The sequence below is a fragment of the Haplochromis burtoni genome, unplaced genomic scaffold (assembly GCF_018398535.1).
Source record: "Haplochromis burtoni strain Fernald_Lab_line unplaced genomic scaffold, NCSU_Asbu1 Contig_26, whole genome shotgun sequence".
In the NCBI taxonomy this organism is placed as follows: domain Eukaryota; kingdom Metazoa; phylum Chordata; class Actinopteri; order Cichliformes; family Cichlidae; genus Haplochromis; species Haplochromis burtoni.
In genome coordinates this window covers 2993279-3010718 of record NW_024582387.1, presented here as the reverse complement: position 1 = coordinate 3010718, position 17440 = coordinate 2993279, and the positions used below count along the sequence as shown (strand labels likewise).

The window sequence follows — 17440 nt, the reverse complement described above, 5'->3', positions numbered from 1 at the left end:
TTGACAAAAATACATTTGAAGACTTACTTGAATTTTGTGTTTGCCTAAAAACAGCTTTTCTCTATTTTGAGGGCCATTCCTGCGCTGTCCATTACCTGCGGTGCTGAAACTGATGAATTAACCTGGTGTCTCTTTTTCTAATGTGAGCAGCAAACTAATTTGATTACGCTAAATACGATTTTTCTCCAAATAAAAAAGTCATATAAATTAATATCGGCATCAGATAAGTAGACCGGGCCATCTAGTTGGAGCCTCAAGTGCCAGTTCCCTTTACCGGCTCACTCCAGTCAGAGCGTGGTGCTGCGTTTTCCCCCACGCGTCGTTGCCCTAATTCTTCAACCCTTGATAGGTAAATTTCTTACGCTCGCCAAGCTATTAATGGTTAAACTACGTCGTGGGCGTAGCGGCTCCTTGTAATGGCGACCGTGCCGTAGATGTTCCCAGGTTTGTGAAAATGAAGCGAAGAAGAAGTTATTTCTTTTAAGTAAAACGCCGAGGTTCCCCGTAGGAGGACTTTGCGTCTACAACCATCGTCTTTATAAGTGGCAAATATAGCTGTACTTTTGAACTTTTACGCTCCCGAAATGATGAAGCTCAAGTCAAACCAAACCCGGACGTACGACGGGGATGGCTACAAGAAGCGGGCCGCTTGCCTGTGCTTCAGGAGCGAGAGCGAGGAGGAGGTGAGTTCGGTGATGTGAACTGTCTGGAGGGCCAAGCTAATATTAGCATCCGTATGTTTTATCCAGCCTTTTCTGTTGTGTGTAGATCGAGACGTTTATCAACACGGCTTTGGTTTTATCCCAGCTGGAAAATGATTTATTTTGTTCTCGTGTCGACTCCCGACGTTTTGATTATTCACTATTTTTTAGCTGGTACTTACTCGAGTGTTATGTAAGCCTCTTTAGCAGTGCAGATAGCAGCCTCGGTTATGACCAGACTTACTAGCTCCGCGCTAATGCTAACGTTAGCTTGCTAATTACCCGGGTTGCTGCCGTGGGCAGCCGGCTATCGGCCAGCAACCACAGCCCACAGTACAGGCTGTGGTGAGTGCTGACTCTATCACTACCAGCTGTCGGATGGACAGAGAATATTTAGTATTTAAAGCGACAGCTAAGATATGTATCTGCTCGCGTTACAGATAGTTTGGCGAGCTAAGTGTATTGTGTTAATGCAACTGGTATTACTAGCCAAACATTGTACTGCTATGTAGCTAGTAGCTATCCTAGTTTAAGCCAGAAGATGACTCTGGCAGTGATAGCCGGCTTGTATCACTTGTGTATTTTGATTAGTTTGTTTGCGAAATTGACACTGTTGATATTTGGAGCACCAGCTTAATGGAAGCGTCGAGCCCTGTGTGCATATTTTACAACATTATTAATGCTATTTGTGTATTTATCGCTCCTATCTAGCCGTATCAGAAAAAGCGAAAACGTGTTGTGGATTACTTGAGCTCAGTCGCGATTTGGGACGCTCACGTACAGTCAAAAGGAGACACAAAGATGTCTTTGTACTTACATTTTTCTAGGGGAGGAGATGGGACCAAACCAATTCCTCATTTTGGTTAAAGTAAAGGCCTATACTGTGTAGACAGGGGTTGTTGATTACAGGAAACGTATCAGCATTACCAGCACCAAAGTGGAAACTTTTACCTAAGACTGTAGATTATTTGACTGGCAGCCAGGGGTTCCACAGCTCATCTCCACTAAGAACCCAACATCTAAACTAGTTCACTAGCTATGATTTATTGACGGTAATAAAAGTACTAGTTATCTTAAACCCAATGGGTTATCATTTCCATTTTTCTTGAGTTGTATTTTTCGATGTCCCAGTTGATATTATGTGAACAGTAACTCAGAGTTGGACTGTCATACCTGACCAGTATTGTATGGGGTGTTTTGCAGGTGCTACTGGTGAGCAGTAGTCGACATCCTGACAAGTGGATAGTTCCTGGAGGGGGAATGGAGCCCGAAGAGGAGCCCAATGTTGCAGCAGCTCGAGAAGTGTGTGAAGAGGTTGGTTGTGTCACTCAATATTGTTATATCTTATTTAAGCCTGTAGTATGATGGCCTTTTCTCTTTGGTTTTCCAAGTGACAGATGTTGTCTCTATGTATACTGCGTACTGGGAACCTTAACGTGATCCTTTTCAGAAATGTCAGTAGCTGGAAATATAATTCTCAGAAAGTGTGGCAAATTTGTTTGAGTATAGACTCATAAGATGTATTGTATTACAGTTCTGTTAACTTGTCTGTATTTAACACTGAGCCTGATACCTTGTTCTCAAAATCCATTTTGTCAATGCAGTCATCCTGTTTGCATGGACAGTAAGAGAGAGAGCCTAGCAACATGTAAGCTGTATCATAGCATCATGTTACAAAGCAGTCTTTAGGTGTCAAAGGAGGTCACACAGAGATTGAACACTGGCTGCACAGCAGTTTGACTGCAGTACAGTCAAGTCACACAAACGCAAAAAATGACAACAATTGAGTTTTATTGTTTGTAAGTTTCTCGTAGCTATATATATTAGTATACAGTAGTGGTCACATTACAAGGGCAGCTTGGAGGACACAACATGTTGTTTTTGTTGTTCTGTATTGGGGTGGATGGGTAGTAATTAGTAAACAGTTCTGAAGCTAATTGGAAATCAATATCCTACTTATACTGCCTACGCCTGTTTGTTAAATCAGGTATTCTTCCACTCTGCATGCTGTTCATCCTTTGGATATTTTGATCAGAATGGACACAGGGCACATAAGACACTGAATCTCACCCGGCGGTTGGCTCCTAGTGGGCCGCTGACCTTATAAAGCCTATCCTCTCTGTGTGATCCGTCACACTGATGGATGCTGATATCATCCCTTATCCTGGCTCCTGCTGATTGGTAGCTTTGGTGGTTGCAGGACACTTAGGCCTGCCAGCAAATTTCCACAGGGTCAAAAGCAATGTCACATCACTTCTCAGGCTCCTTATGTGCTAAAAGGCTACATTCAGAAACTCTGTGGTGACTGAGTGCTGCTTGATACATCACCAACTACACTGGCTTTCTAAGCCTTTTATTGGACGATGGTGTAATAGGACATATCCTAATCCTGGTGAGCCTGTTCTGATCACCGTATAAGTGATAAGTGATTGCTTATGCTTATTGGTTTGGAGTCTCTCCAGGGATGAGAGTGAAGACAAGGCATGCAGTAGCAAGCCAAAATTTACAGAGGGTTTCTTTGTTAGACTGTTCACTATCTCTGTTAATCCTTGTATCTTGGAGATGCACCCCGACCCTGCAACCTGAAGACGCATTGCATAACTGGTAACGAAGTCTCAGCTGTACATCCTCTTCCCAAGTGTTGCCCAGTAGTCTTGTGTTACATGAATGCCAGAGCTGGGAGACTTTTTCCATCTCATAAAAACAAACAGGTTGACTTTTGGCCTATTACTTAATCCCTGGCTCGTCTTTGGAGTTTCTAGTGGTGTGCCTGCTCTTTACCATATGATCAAGCTGAAGGCCTTAGGAGTGCAATTGGTACAGTGTGTGGAGTCAACATTTATTTATAGAGTGAAACTGGAAACTGAGGAAGAAGCTGCAGAGATGTCAGTGAGAGGCCTGGTGCTGTATCAAAACCTGACCTACTGTTAACCTCTGGGAGTTAAAATCTTGGAGATGATTTTTGGTGTTAAAATTTTCTCAACAATATTAAGCTCTCAGAGACCTAAAAGTTTCTCTATGACAGAAAGGTTGTGACATTTATATGGCTCTGATTTTAGGATTGTGAGAAAAGGTATAATAACTTGCAAAGTTTTTATTCATCTGCTTTTTTCCCTGACCTTTTACATGACAAAACTAAAAACGATTTTGAGAGAGAGGCTGTCAAAAAGTGCCAAAAGTTGAGAGAGGGTTATTTTTCAGATGTATAATAAGTCAATTTTAAAAATCAGTTGATCAGTAAATCGGGAACCTTTTCCCCCACTAATCTGGCACTTTCCAAGAAAACTGTGGCTTCAGCCTCTGAAAAATGTTTTTCTGTTTTTGTTGAATATTATGTTTTATGTAGTTTAGTTTTTTTGACTAGTAGTTGGACATCTGAGACTGGCCTCTGACAGATTGTGAATTTGTTTTTCCTCACTATATTATTGTTTTGTTTTTGTTTATTTTGTCAGTTGCTTGATTAATGTTAAACATTTTGTCAGAAGAAATCAATGACAATTATCAATGCGTTTAATAGTAATTTCATTGCTGTAGAAGTAATTTATGTCCAGTCATTATGAGGGGGGAACCTGACATTGACCTACTTTGTGAATTGATCCCTTTTTTAGGGATGTTAGCTTTTTCAGCTAGGAGAGTGTTTTCCAAGTGGTGCACCAATTCTTTTTGTTTTTGTTTTTGTTTGTGAGGATCATAAATTTTTGCAGTTTAGAACTACAAAAAAAAAAAAACGAGAGCCAAATCCCTGGCAATTTGCATATATGGGAGCCTAATAGGGGGAAAATATAGTGCTTTGTTTTGTGGGAAAACAAAGTTTACAGTTAAGGGGAGATGTGTGGAAAAATACCTGTCATATGACTTCTGCTGGACCAGCAATGTCAACGACTGTTAGCCCAAGTGTGTTATCTGTTGGGCGAAGTTGGGTAATGATAACATGGTATCTAAAGAGAAACTTGGAAACCAATCCCTTCTAGGAAAAAATAAAATAAACTGGTTTTGAAGTTGAGGCAGCAAAAACCTTGTTTTTGTTTTGCTTTGTTTTTTCTCTACTTTTTTTCTTTTTTTGGCTTGTGTTAAAGCTAAAGGAGGCAAGATATATGCTAGTGGCTCCTGACACTGTTGGACAGCTGTCAAAAGCATGCTTTTCAGTGTAATCAAAAGAAGAACAACATGTCATATGACATACAGTCATATGAAAAGAGTTTTCATCGGACTAAGCAGTCCTGCGATAAACTGAAGTATGCTCAGCAATAAGTACACAGCAGCAAGTAATCATTTTCTGTTTGACTTTGTCAGTTTCACATTATTGTCGAGGAATTTGGTCCCACTCTTCTTTACAAAGTTTTTTTTCCACCTCCTTGAGGTTTGCGGGTATTTTCTATGCACAGATCTCTTGTGATTCTGTCACGTTGAGGTCCTGACTTCGACTGTTCCATTGCAACACCTTGAGTCCTTTCTTTGTAAATTTGTTGTAGATCTGCTGGTATTCTTTGGATCATTGTCCTGTTGCATGACCCAATTTTGGCCAAGTTTTAGGCGTTGTTAGTGGTATCAGAGGTTTGTGCTGATATCTTGTGTTTGGGTTTCATCCAAATGTGGCGTTTTGTATTATGGTAATAAAAATCTTCACTTTGGTCTCATCTGTTGAAAGGACATTGTTCCACAAGTGTGTGGTTTGTTCATATGCAACTTTGTAAACCTAAACCCAAGTTGTGTTGCCATGTTCTTTTTACAGAGATTAATCTTTCTCCTGGCAACCCTTCCAAACAACCCATACTTGTTCAAACTTCTTCACACTTGCATACCCACTTAATTAGTAGCACCTGGCTTCTGCTTACCCTCTTAATTCCTTTGGAGGCAGTAAGGGTGTACTTCGGTTTTCACAAGACTCACATGACTGTATTTTGTAGGAATGTGCACAATCAGTTGACTGGACAGTTGAACATTGCTGCCCTGGCTTGTCAGCAGTGAAAATTTCTGTCAGTGAGGCTAATATGTCTTTAATGTGCAACACTCAGCCGAAGCAAAAGACAACGTGCAACACTAGTGCCAGTGGACACTAAAGGGCAAATGTGGACTCCCAAGTTTGTGAATGAGATAACTTGAGAACAAAGCAATGTAGGATATTCAAATTGATGCCATAGGTATGTGCTAAAAATCTTGGATGAGATTGAATATGTTACCTTGATCTCAAGGGCAAGGTCATGGCTCAAATTTTCAGAAAATCTTGTAAATGCCATAACTCGAAGGAAGTCAAATTTTCAAATGGATACGATAAGTGTATCTACTAAAAATCTCTCTTGCCTATTAAGTTAGTGTACAAGAACATCCCCAATTGTTTTTGTTTTACAGCCCTAAATAATGTGCCTCGTTGCAGGAAAGTGCATGCAGAACATGACTTCAGTCTTTGTATATGCTGTATATTGTTTTTATTTTGTGGACGCAAAAACCACAATCCAGGATTTAGATGGAGTGAATGTGTGGGGATAAACACAATCTTATGATGTAATGTAATCCAGTGCACAACAAACACCATTTCCAATTACCGTACAAATTAAATCAGCTCTATTTGAAACTATTTCAACTAAACACTATGAGGTTCAAATGGGTGTTTATTGTTAGGCTGTTGGAGTGCATTCAATTATACAAGTGTTTTTGCGTAGACCTCAATCTCTTCATATTGAACGAAAAGCCTTTAATCATCTGTTGTGACTTCATCCTGTGACAGTATTTACTGAGCATTTCATCATTTTTCATTCATTTTACAGGCTGGTGTGAAGGGGACTTTAGGTCGCTTGGTGGGAATATTTGAGGTGAGCTGCTGTGTGTTGACTTTTTTGGGGGGGTGTCTTCAAGTGTCACCTTACTGTTTGGTTAATTATGCAAATGTTTTCTTCCACAGAACCAGGAGAGAAAACACAGGACCTATGTGTATGTTCTTATTGTAACGGAGGTGCTGGAGGACTGGGAGGACTCAGTCAACATTGGTAAAGCACTGTTTGTTTACTTGTCAGAATGGGGATCATACGGACAAAGTTCTCAGGCAGTCACATGCTTGACTGTAGCTTTTTTTTTTTTTTTTGCCTGGCCTTAGTGATATTACAGTTTTTAGTGTGTGTTTACTGGGGAAGATTATAAAACCAGCTTTGTTCCTGCCCTTGTGATTTTCACTTTAGCTGTGTGTACAGTACTAATAATCAGTCAAAACCCATTTTTCATAATGACTTTTTTTTCCCCCCGTGTGTTGTTTTTTTTTTTTTCTTGCATGTTAACCTTCTCCACAATGCTTTCTTTTTCTGCAAAACAGGGAGAAAAAGGGAATGGTTTAAAATAGACGATGCCATACAAGTGTTGCAGTGTCACAAGCCTGTGCAGGCCACCTACTTTGAGGCTCTCCAGGAGAGTTGTCTGACCAGTAATGGAACTCCACTGGTGACCACGATAGGTGGGGACCTCTCCCCTACCTACAGCATCAATCAGAGCTCTGTTTCTGGGATCAGATAACTAAAACCACAACTCTGAATACCCCAGGAGCTTTCGCCACCACCTGCGCTCTTACTTGTGTTATTTCTCTTCTCTTCTCTTCTCTTCTCTTCTCTTCTCTTCTCTTCTCTTCTCTTCTCTTCTCTTCTCTTCTCTTCTCTTCTCTTCTCTTCTCTTCTCTTGCTTCTCTTCTTACTTCTCTTCTCTTCTCTTCTCTTCTCTTCTCTTCTCTCTTTCTTTTGTCTCAGTAAATGGTTTGCCTTGCCAACTCCTTTGTGCCAGAAATCTGGCGCAGACTCAACAAGTGTTGGATGAATAGTCCAAAACACTTTGTAAATGTAAATGTAATTTTTGACCCCTCTTCTTTTTTGTTTTTGTTTTTACTGACAACTGCATGAAGTGTCCCCTCGTTCCCTTTTCCTTAACACACCCTTAGCGTGGTGTTTATTGAATGCAAGAACTACTTTTTACTGTTGTAATGTAAAAGTGTATACTTAGTGCTTAAGCTGAAGGCTTTTGGTGGTCTTTTTAATGTCTCCATCTTTTTTTTTTTTTTGTTTATTTTTCTGTGAATGAATGTGCCCATAATAAGTGTACTCCCTCCCCTGTTTTAAGGATAGGAAAAATTGTATCTGAATGAAAAGAATTGTGGGAAGTGACTTGTCTTGCATGAGCGCTATTGTTGTTGCGTTTCACTCACTCGAGTGACCTGATGCTGACTGTGTGACAGACAGGGTAAGGTCTTTTGGCTTTTCTTCACTCTTCTCCCTGTTGTAGTTGTTCTTGTTATGTTTTTTTTGTGGTTTTGTTTTGTTGTGTTTTTTTTTTTAACCTGAAGGATACGGCCCCTTAATTTCAATATTCTTTCCATTTCTGTTTTCAGCTGTGTTTCTTTCCTATTTGGGAAGCTAGCCAAGCACTACAGGTTTCAATTTCAGAGCATGCATATATGTATATACGGTATGTATATGCGCTGCACAGTGACTGAAAGAATGTCAGCAGACAATGTAAAAACCATCTTTGTCCTCACTCTTCTCTTTTTGATCCCTTTTTGTTTTCTTTGTTAAAACGCTTTCATGTGACTGACTACAGAGTCTTCCTCCAAACACTGAGAGGGTGGAAATAGTAGATTTCAGAATCATGGACTTGTGTAATTTCAAAGTGCAGCACATATCACTTAAGTTATTAAAACAATTTCCATATTTTACTCCTCACATTCAGATTGGTTAAAAGCAATTGTTTACATTGTGTTTGTAACATAGTACAGATGAATTTAGCGGGCACTTTTCATTATGGTCATGACTCTCCTTTTTTTTTTTTTTTTAAACCTTCCCTCCTTAGTATTTATTCTGCATCCCCCAAAATACTCAAAACACCTGCTTGACATTAAACTGATGTCAAACTGATTTTGGCAAGATGCAGAACAAACAAGCCTTGTACAGTTTGAGACCTTGTTTTTAACATGTAAAATGCTTTTTGGATACTATTTTTTTTTTTTTTTTTTTTTTCCTCCTCTCTAACGTTTGGCAAAAGTCTCTTTAGCTCAGCTGCATCACTTGGCTGCGATGTGGCGTGAAGCAGCTGGCTCAATACTGTGAAACTGGAGGCGCTGTAGATAGCATGTAAGAGGTTTTTATTGTAAATTGTTTATTTCTGTATAGATCAAAGATGAGAATACAAATGACAAAACACCTCTTACACATCTGTGAGTGCTACATGTCATTTCAATTGAGGCTGGAAAACCTGATTGAACTCACTGCGTTGGCTTTAAAGCTGTGAGGAATTTTCTCTTGAGATAGCATTCAGTACATCAGAGGCTAAAGAACAAGGAATGTGGCTGTGGGTGAGATTAAAGAGCCTATTTATAATAGAAAATTGTAACAACCTTAATGTTTTTGTTTTAGACCAAAATTAATTGGTAATGGCAAGGATTTTTTATTTTTTATTTTTTATTTTTTTTTTATCATCTTTAGTCAAACTATGAAATGAAGTATAACTGCATTCTGAGTTGGAAAGCCTGGAGTCTTTTCCTCCTCTGTACCACTAGGTTTAATCGGTGAATTTTCCCCTAGAGGGTTTCTTTCATTGATCTCCCCACTTTGGTGTTCTGCCTTTTTTTTCCCCACATTGATAAATTTGGAAAAATTTGCATAAGCAGATCTGATACATTTCACCTTCCAAGTTTATAGGACACAAAATTTGCACATCCAACAAACATTTGCATTTGTTTGGAGTTGTCTTTTTCTAACTGGTGAATTTCATTCGATTCTGTTTTTCCTTTTATTAATCTTTTGTTTGCTCTCCCTTATCTCTTTCTGACTAGTTTATAACCCCGCCACTACTTTCACCAGCTGGCTGTTTACTGTTTTTGCTAAGCAGCTGCAGCTGAAAACTATGCTACAACTGTATAAATGCAGGCAATGTGGGACTGCAGGCTGGAAAACCACAAGAAGGAGCTAAAAGATGCTGAATAATAGTGTAAAGTTGAGTTTAAGTACATAGGCAAAAGGTCTTTGATTCTTGCATAAGAGAAACACAGTTTACATTAAAAAAATCATGTTAACAAAAAACTGATTATAGCCACATTAAAAAAGTATTTGATGCCCATAGATTTAAAAAGATTTCATTAGGGTTTGTTGGAAGACTTGGCAGTACTTATGTATTTAACAATGAATATGCACAGAAAACTCCAGTCTTATGATTCACAATCTGATGAGAAACCCTTTGATAGGAAATGAGAACTGAAAGCAAGCGGAGCAAACTTTATCTAGACAAAGAGCAGGGTGGCTTTTAGTGGTGGACTGAGTCTTTTCTTCCATGTTTATGATTATGGTGGAAATCACCACATGCTAGCACAGCTGCTAACACTGCCCTGCAATAATCCAGGAATTCAGATCTCTTCTGAATGACAGTTAAGGTGAAAAGGGTCTAAAGTCTCCTCCAGCCTGAGACTTTGGACTGTTTTTACTGCTGTTTTAGAAAGGTGTGGTGGTCAAAGTCTTGCTTTATGTTGCTCTACCTGGCACTTGAAATGAGATTTTGTGTTGATTAGACTTTTTAGTCATCATCTAAAGGTACAATTAAATAGAAACGGGATGAAACTACATATGGCAGAAAACAAAAGCCTAATAAACTATGGCTCTCTAGTTTGATGCGGGTGACAGGTACTGTCAAAATGAATGTGAGGAGGATTTAAACAGTAAAGTAAACAGCCAGTCATTTTTAATTATTAATAACCACTTATTCCTTATCCTGTGTTTTGTTCTGTCTTCTCTTGTTACTGACAACCTGATGTCTTGTATATAGGTAACACAGCAATCTGATAGCCAGAGAATGCACTTTGGCTTTGGTCCTAAAGGATTATTGTAAATTTTTTTTTTTTTTTTTTTAACCCTTCTTACTAAAATTCAAACTGTTTCTGTCACAAATTGACTGATTTAGGTTGGAGTGCTAGCGGGAAATTTGGAAGTAAAGGTTTTCACTTGAATTCCACATTAGACTGATGGTATCATTAGATGGTACAAACACATTCACCCTTTCTTGGACTTCTTGGCTATAAAATTGCCTCTTTAAAATAATGACGCTTCCTAACTTGAAACCACTGGAGCTTCAGATAAAGTCACTTCATTTAATTTACCAAAGTGGACGGTTTATTAATGTATTGCCATGTCAGTTAGTTGGGCCCCATCTTGTGGCCAAAGCAAAAGAATAAAACAAAGCACATCACTTAGCAGCTGAGGATTTGTAACATTCAGTTTTCCTTTAGCACAATGATGACCGTTTCACCTGCTAAACGACTGGAAAATATGTTAATTAAAAAAAAAAAAAAGACAGCTGCCATCTCTGAAAAACAACCAAACAAACTCTGAATTTGATAACTTCACTTTTGAACCGTTGACCTCAGCCTTGAAGTTGCATATCTGTATTTGTGTTCAAGGTCTATGTGTCACTGGAATTTTTTATTTTTTTTTTCCTCTTTTGTCATTTGGGACTGTGGAATAAGACCAGTGTGAGAAGACTGAAGATTGTAATATAAATGTGCCAACAAATAAACACCAGTATTTCACATTCAGGCTGGTGTGTGTGTGTTCAATACATCTCCAAGTGTGCTCTTTGTAGAGTATGTAGGTATTTACAACAACTGAAATATTGTAACTCTGTAGCCAACTCACCCATCAGTTTGTTTTAACTCTTGAGGTTCATGTGTAAAAAGAGTTAGGTCTACTTTCAGGATGTCAGCAGCAGGACATCTCAAAACTGTCAAGACGCTTTCCTTCATTAGATAAACCTGCTTATAAGCAGATTTGTCAAGTCAAATTTGTGTTGAAACATCGTAGAAATGTCAGATAAAATTAAAAGATAAGCTGGTTAACATTTTGTGAGCCTTCAGTAACAGCTACAACATAATTGGGTTTCTCATGGTCAAGTATAGTTCATGACATATTCATTAGTATCAGGGTAGATTGACATCCTTTCCAGGGTTGGTAGTACTTTCTGTCAACATAGGAAAATCAATCCATCCATTTTCTTCCACTTATCCAATTTAGGGTCGCACTACACCCTGGATAGGGTACCAGTCCATCACGCACAAGAGCCCAGATCCATCTTTGCTTTCAGGAAAACTATGAGAGTCTAAAAAGAAATTTTCCTCTGTGTAAAAAGGTTATGTTGGGTTAATTATAACTTTGGCAAAAAGGCCCAATTTAGTATACAGGTGAGTCATTGAGTCCTAGATCATTTCAACTTGACGCTACCATAACCACCTAATGTTTTCTGTGTGGACTAACAGTGAGGGAGATAACTGTAAAAATGACCCTCCACACAATTTACCCACCAGACTAACTTCCTGCCAAAAACAAAGGCATTTGTTTTTCATTTGACACCATCTCAGTCTCACTGTGGCACCTCTCTTGACACACTCATTAATTATCAAAGTATTTTAAGACTCAATTAATCCTGAGCTGGTCCACCATCACATTGCTCAAATTTATAACCAACGTATGTGGACTTTCGCCTGCTCATCTTACAAAATACTTTAAGAAGAAAAGCACAAACAGACCGAGTTGTATTTGGATTTTCTTTATTGTACACAAAGAGAGAGTGAAATTTACTGAGGCTGCTGTCCTCTGCCGCGTCCAAAGCCACCTCTCTGCAACAGAAAAATGTTGTCAGTCGACCAACATGTTCAATACAAGAATCTACAAGTTCAAGTTTTCCAGCTGCACTGTATAAACCACATTTAGCTTTCTGACATTCCTTTTTAAAACCCATGTAAAACCGCACCCACAAATTTAGGGAGGAGAGCCTTTGTTGTTCTGCTGTAGAAAACAATTCTTATAACAGAAAAACATTCAAGATCAAGACAAGGTTTTTGTTGCCAGCCCATTTCTCAAAATACCCGCATGAAACAAAGGAAATGTACTTACGAACTGGAACTCTGTGGCAGCTCCAGCACCGGCCTCTGCCTTCTTGTCAGCACCAGCTAAAGGAGAAGTTATGAGTTAAGAGGTCAGCCAGTAACTTTCAGAAATGTCAAATTTGTTAAAACTTCACCATAACATGTCAAATATATACCAAAATTAGACGGGGGGGGGGGCAGTAATAATAATTTTTACTATTGTTTTTCTTTGATAAACAAGTTTAAAGTTCACACCAGCAAATTGCCTTCTGAACATCAGAATGATGTGATGGGAGCTTCATATGCCTCATTTTTAAAATCCAAATCCTCCACATACATCGATTTTTGTCTTTGTCATATAAGCTCAATCCTTTCAATAATATATATTTGATAACATGTTTCATCTGAATCATTGTGATCATTTTGTTGTAGAACAGTTTTCTAAAGGAAACATGATTTAGATTCTCACCTAAGAACATATTTAACATGTCATTTGCTTTTGTTTTGGCACAAGCACTACTGGTTTGGAAACAGGCTGTGATTTGGCTTAAAACAAACCATTTTACAACATTACATTTACCATTAACGTTTAACATTTTCCAGGGCATTGGTTTCTACTGCCATCTAAAGGTGACATAGCCAGTGTAAAGTTTTTACATGCAGTGATTCAGACAGCCACTAGAGGTCCTCCAACTTTAAAATTTTATACAAATCTACTCAAAGTTTATCGAGGTGCTCGGATGTCTGCAGATGCCTGTACTTTTAGGAGGCAGGTAATTTCAGAGCTTTGTGCGGTTAAAACTATTGGTGTTAATATCTGCGTGACCAGCCTATAAGAATGAGGACTGAGGTGCTCATTCAGACAAGAGTAGACAAACTATAGGAACATGTGGTGGGTCACATCACTGCATTTTCACATTTCACTCTGAAAAATCAAGACATTTTATTAATGCATAACACCACCGTATGATTTAATGATCCAAAATTACCATTTTAGTTTGCATCATTCATGTAAACATCACAAGACCACATGAGCAACTCATAATGTGACTAGTGTAGTTGGTGTTATACGTACGGGGCGCGGCAGATCGCCTGTAAGCATCTCTGTCAGCCTCCCCACGGTTAAGGCGGGCGGGCCTCTCTCCTTCCACTCCTGCAGGTAAAAAGATGACAAAACATTAAGCTCCAGTTTTCCTAGCTTTCCAAAAGAGGAAATTAAATGGGCTTTAAAATTCTTTAATTTTAATGCTAACAATTCTCACTAAATATAAGTCTTTGGACTCTGAGGTCCCTCTTTTGAGTTTATTAATGAACTACTTAAATTTGTATGCTTTACAACACCCCCTAACAGCAAGAGGAGACCATAACATTTTATGTGGCACTTAATTGCTGAAACCTCTTTAGCATATTTTCACAAGATCCAATTGAAGATGCCAATTGAAACTGCAACTTCAGCTTCAACGAAAGGCAAGGAAATTATGAAATGAGATTGTTACGATCTAGTTCAGAAGTCAATCAAAAAATTTTCATTGATAAAGTGAAAAAAATAAACCTCATTTAGAACAGATCACACTCAGGATCCAGAACATCTAAAACAATGTGCTGAAGTTTAGATTAGCAACTTTGATTTCTGGAAAACTGTGTTTGAGCACCAGATTTTGAGTTCACAATCAGCTTCAATATCATTTATAACCTCAGGAAGCATTACCATATTAAATACTATTACTAGTATTTCTGGCTTCAGGAAATGAAAAATCAAAACTTATTAGAAACAAGCATGTATGATAGATGTTTTACCCTTGGGCCTGGGCCTTGCGGTCTCAGGGCGGGTCTGGCGGCGCAGGGTGGCGGGCACGATCTCAGGGGGAAGGTGGAGGAAGTCTCTCAGGTACTGGATGCCCTCATTGGTGAGGTACCAGTAGAAATGGCGCCAGGCAAATTGCTCCTTGACGTACCCACAGGACTTCAGAGACTGCACGGAAAAGCACAATTACCACATTATACTGACTACCACAATAAATCAGTACAAAATCTAGGTTGGTATGGCAGCACTATGCAGAAAGTATCTTTAGGCTTCTTGCTCAGGTAAGTGCACAGAAAGCAAGTAAGTGCACAACAGTGCTAACCACCACACACCATACTGCCCTACAATCATTCCAAAAGATAAAATGAACTCAGATGCGATAAATTCTGAGCCGACACCAACACCCATGTGAAAAATGTTTGAAAGAGCAAATAATCAGCCACACAACTTTACGAAACCTGAAAGGGCACAAAAGATACACATCAGTAATATCCTACTGTAAATGCCATTTGCCATGAGTGTGACGGCAGTAAAAATCAGCTAAATGTTACATCCTCTGTGAAAGCCAAAGAAAAATAAATAAAAAATAAACAGATACATGCTGATTTTTTCCCCACATACAACAGTGGACCAAATCAAACAGTCTATTAAAAACTGGTGGGGCACACACAAAGAGGGGACAGATCCTGACATTTTGTTTCCATTATGGCAGGCATTGCATAAAACACTGGGATGTGAGCGCCATGCACAAGGTAGCGATGGCATCAGCCACTTGTATACATTACACAGTAAACTCAAAATAAAATCAAGGACTCATAGGTGTACCAGATGACCACATGCCACAGAACTAAATGCAGCAGCCTAGGTTCGCCTTCAAGCCAAGTCCTTTTTTCTGCATGCATTCCCTTACCTCCTCTCTTCTTAACGGCTCTATATTATAAATATAAAAAGAAAAGTCTAAATCTGCACTCACTCCCGCTCTTCTGGGAGGATAGGAATAGAGTCCCAAACTAGAGTATCCTGAATTTGCCTCGGGTTTAGCCACCCCAATCTGGACCACGCCTAAACAAAAATCTTCCCTAAGAGGTGTAATAACAACATGCCCAAACCATCTAAATTGGCTCCTTTTAATGCAGAGGAGCTTCACTTCAGAATTAACTGCTGAAAAGAAATATAATTCTCATCCCTTAAATTTCTCTAACCCAAACATGTAAGGGGGACATTGTCCAGACAGCATGGTACTGTTAAACTACTAAACAACTTTTACAGGTACACAACCAGGACTTGATATCTGGACTGACAAATGACATCTTCCCACTTAAAAACACAAACCCAGAACTCCTAAGTGATGCTCAAAACACATTCATGATCACTTTGTCACATTCCCCCACTTTCTTCTCCCCACGAGCCCATTTACAGTCACTACATCTCAGTTAATTCTAGTCTTGGTGAGAACTTTACAAGCTGGACCTTCGTTCTTTCTCACCTGCATCGCTTTCATCACGTGAAGGTTGGGTACATTCTTGTCAGCAAGCTCAGGATGCTTGGCCAGGTGGACGTCTTTCTTGGCCACCATGACTCCCTCCTTGAAGAGGAGCTCGTAGATAGCAATGCGGTTCTTCTTGGGCATCAGCATCTGCATTAAGAGACAACGTGCATCAGATCCCTGGAACTCAACCCATACTTACAGCAGCCTCAATAATAGCATGCTAACTGGCTAGCGTGCTAAGACACATCTAGTAATGAAAATCAAATCGCTGAAGAGACAATCAGCGGACGCTTTAATAATTCAACACATCAGGAATGTTTGGACACATTCACATCAACAGCCACTCTGTTTTATAGAAATTAAAAGCTAATATCTGAAGACCGCGTCACAGGAGAAAAATGGCAACCGTTCGTGAACGCCGAAGCCGGGGTTACTTCTCTACTTCTAAGCCGAATATCAACGACTGAGAGGCGTTTAAGGCTAAAATACGCATATGTCTCCATTTATAATTTTAATAACAATGAAAAAACGATTATTTTTATTTCACAAAATCTGAGATGGTGAAGATATATTTGGATTATTGCGCCGGGTCTCACTTTACCTTTCCACTTGTTAAGGGACCGGAGCCGGAAGGAAAGTTTCTCTTCGATCAGGAAGGTTTATGCTGTGGCGCGGGCCGGCTGGAAAGGCTCGCCCTCTGCTGGTGTGGAGGGGAAACGTATCCTGTGTTCAATATGGAGCTGCAAAGTTTGGGGTCATCCTTTAAAACCAGCTGCACGAGCTGATCAGCGACTTCTTCTTAGTTTAAAAAAGACGTGAAGGGCATTTCAAAACTCAACAAAATCATCCACTAGTGCTCTGTGCTTCTTCTCCTTCTGTATGACTTTGTTTATTTGTAATATTAATATTACAAATAATGAATAAATAAATAAATAAATAAATAAATAAATAAATACAGTGATTTTTTTTTTACACAGCAGTGATTCAAAGGCTTCAGAAACATGGACCCTGGATAGCAAGATGCAGCCCTCCAAGAAAAGAAAGTTACTCCTGCAGAAAATCTTCATATCTACCTGGAATATTTTTAAATATGCATAAGAGCAGACAGACCTTTTTTTACTGAAGGGATGTGGCATTTAAAAATCAAAACAAAACAATAACCCCAAGAAATGTGTTGTATGCAGTCCATTTATTTGCATGGAAGCTTCTTTCAGAATAAAGAAGTAAAAATCTCGGGGTATTTTCCCAACCTGACTCGAAATACATTTGGTCTGTTTCAGTATTCAGTAAACAGTATTATGGGCTATTTCTACTCCATTTTTACTTTATTTTTACACAGACTACACACAGTCACAGTGTGTTAACACACAGGCAATGAAGTATATTCAGTATAATATAGCAAATAATTAGAATTATTTTTCAGTTGAGTTACATCAAAAAACTTGGTATAAATGAATGATAATTTTGTGGCAGTCATGTCTGCAAGAGTGAGTAATCAAAGAAGAAATAAAAATAAGATTATTTAGATAACAGCAATTTGCCACTGTCCAAAAATACTTGTTCTTAGT

At 38.9% G+C, this 17440-nt stretch overlaps 2 protein-coding genes across 2 annotated transcripts; one reads left to right on the top strand and one right to left on the bottom strand.

Annotated features, from left to right (window-relative positions):
* The first annotated feature begins 382 nt into the window (after window positions 1–382).
* nudt3b (nudix (nucleoside diphosphate linked moiety X)-type motif 3b) lies at window positions 383–11253 on the top strand. Its single transcript, XM_005917947.3, has 5 exons — window positions 383–683; window positions 1905–2015; window positions 6467–6511; window positions 6601–6685; window positions 7006–11253. Exons 1-5 carry the CDS (start codon window positions 585–587, stop codon window positions 7200–7202), a joined length of 537 nt encoding a protein of 178 aa, XP_005918009.1. The 5' UTR covers window positions 383–584; the 3' UTR covers window positions 7203–11253.
* Window positions 11254–12244: 991 nt separating this feature from the next.
* rps10 (ribosomal protein S10) lies at window positions 12245–16593 on the bottom strand. The gene is made up of 6 exons (XM_005917942.2): window positions 16474–16593; window positions 15870–16019; window positions 14377–14551; window positions 13655–13732; window positions 12608–12663; window positions 12245–12330 (listed from the first exon to the last, which is right to left on the bottom strand). Exons 2-6 carry the CDS (start codon window positions 16017–16019, stop codon window positions 12289–12291), a joined length of 501 nt encoding a protein of 166 aa, XP_005918004.1. The 5' UTR covers window positions 16474–16593; the 3' UTR covers window positions 12245–12288.
* Between the last annotated feature and the right edge of the window lie 847 nt (window positions 16594–17440).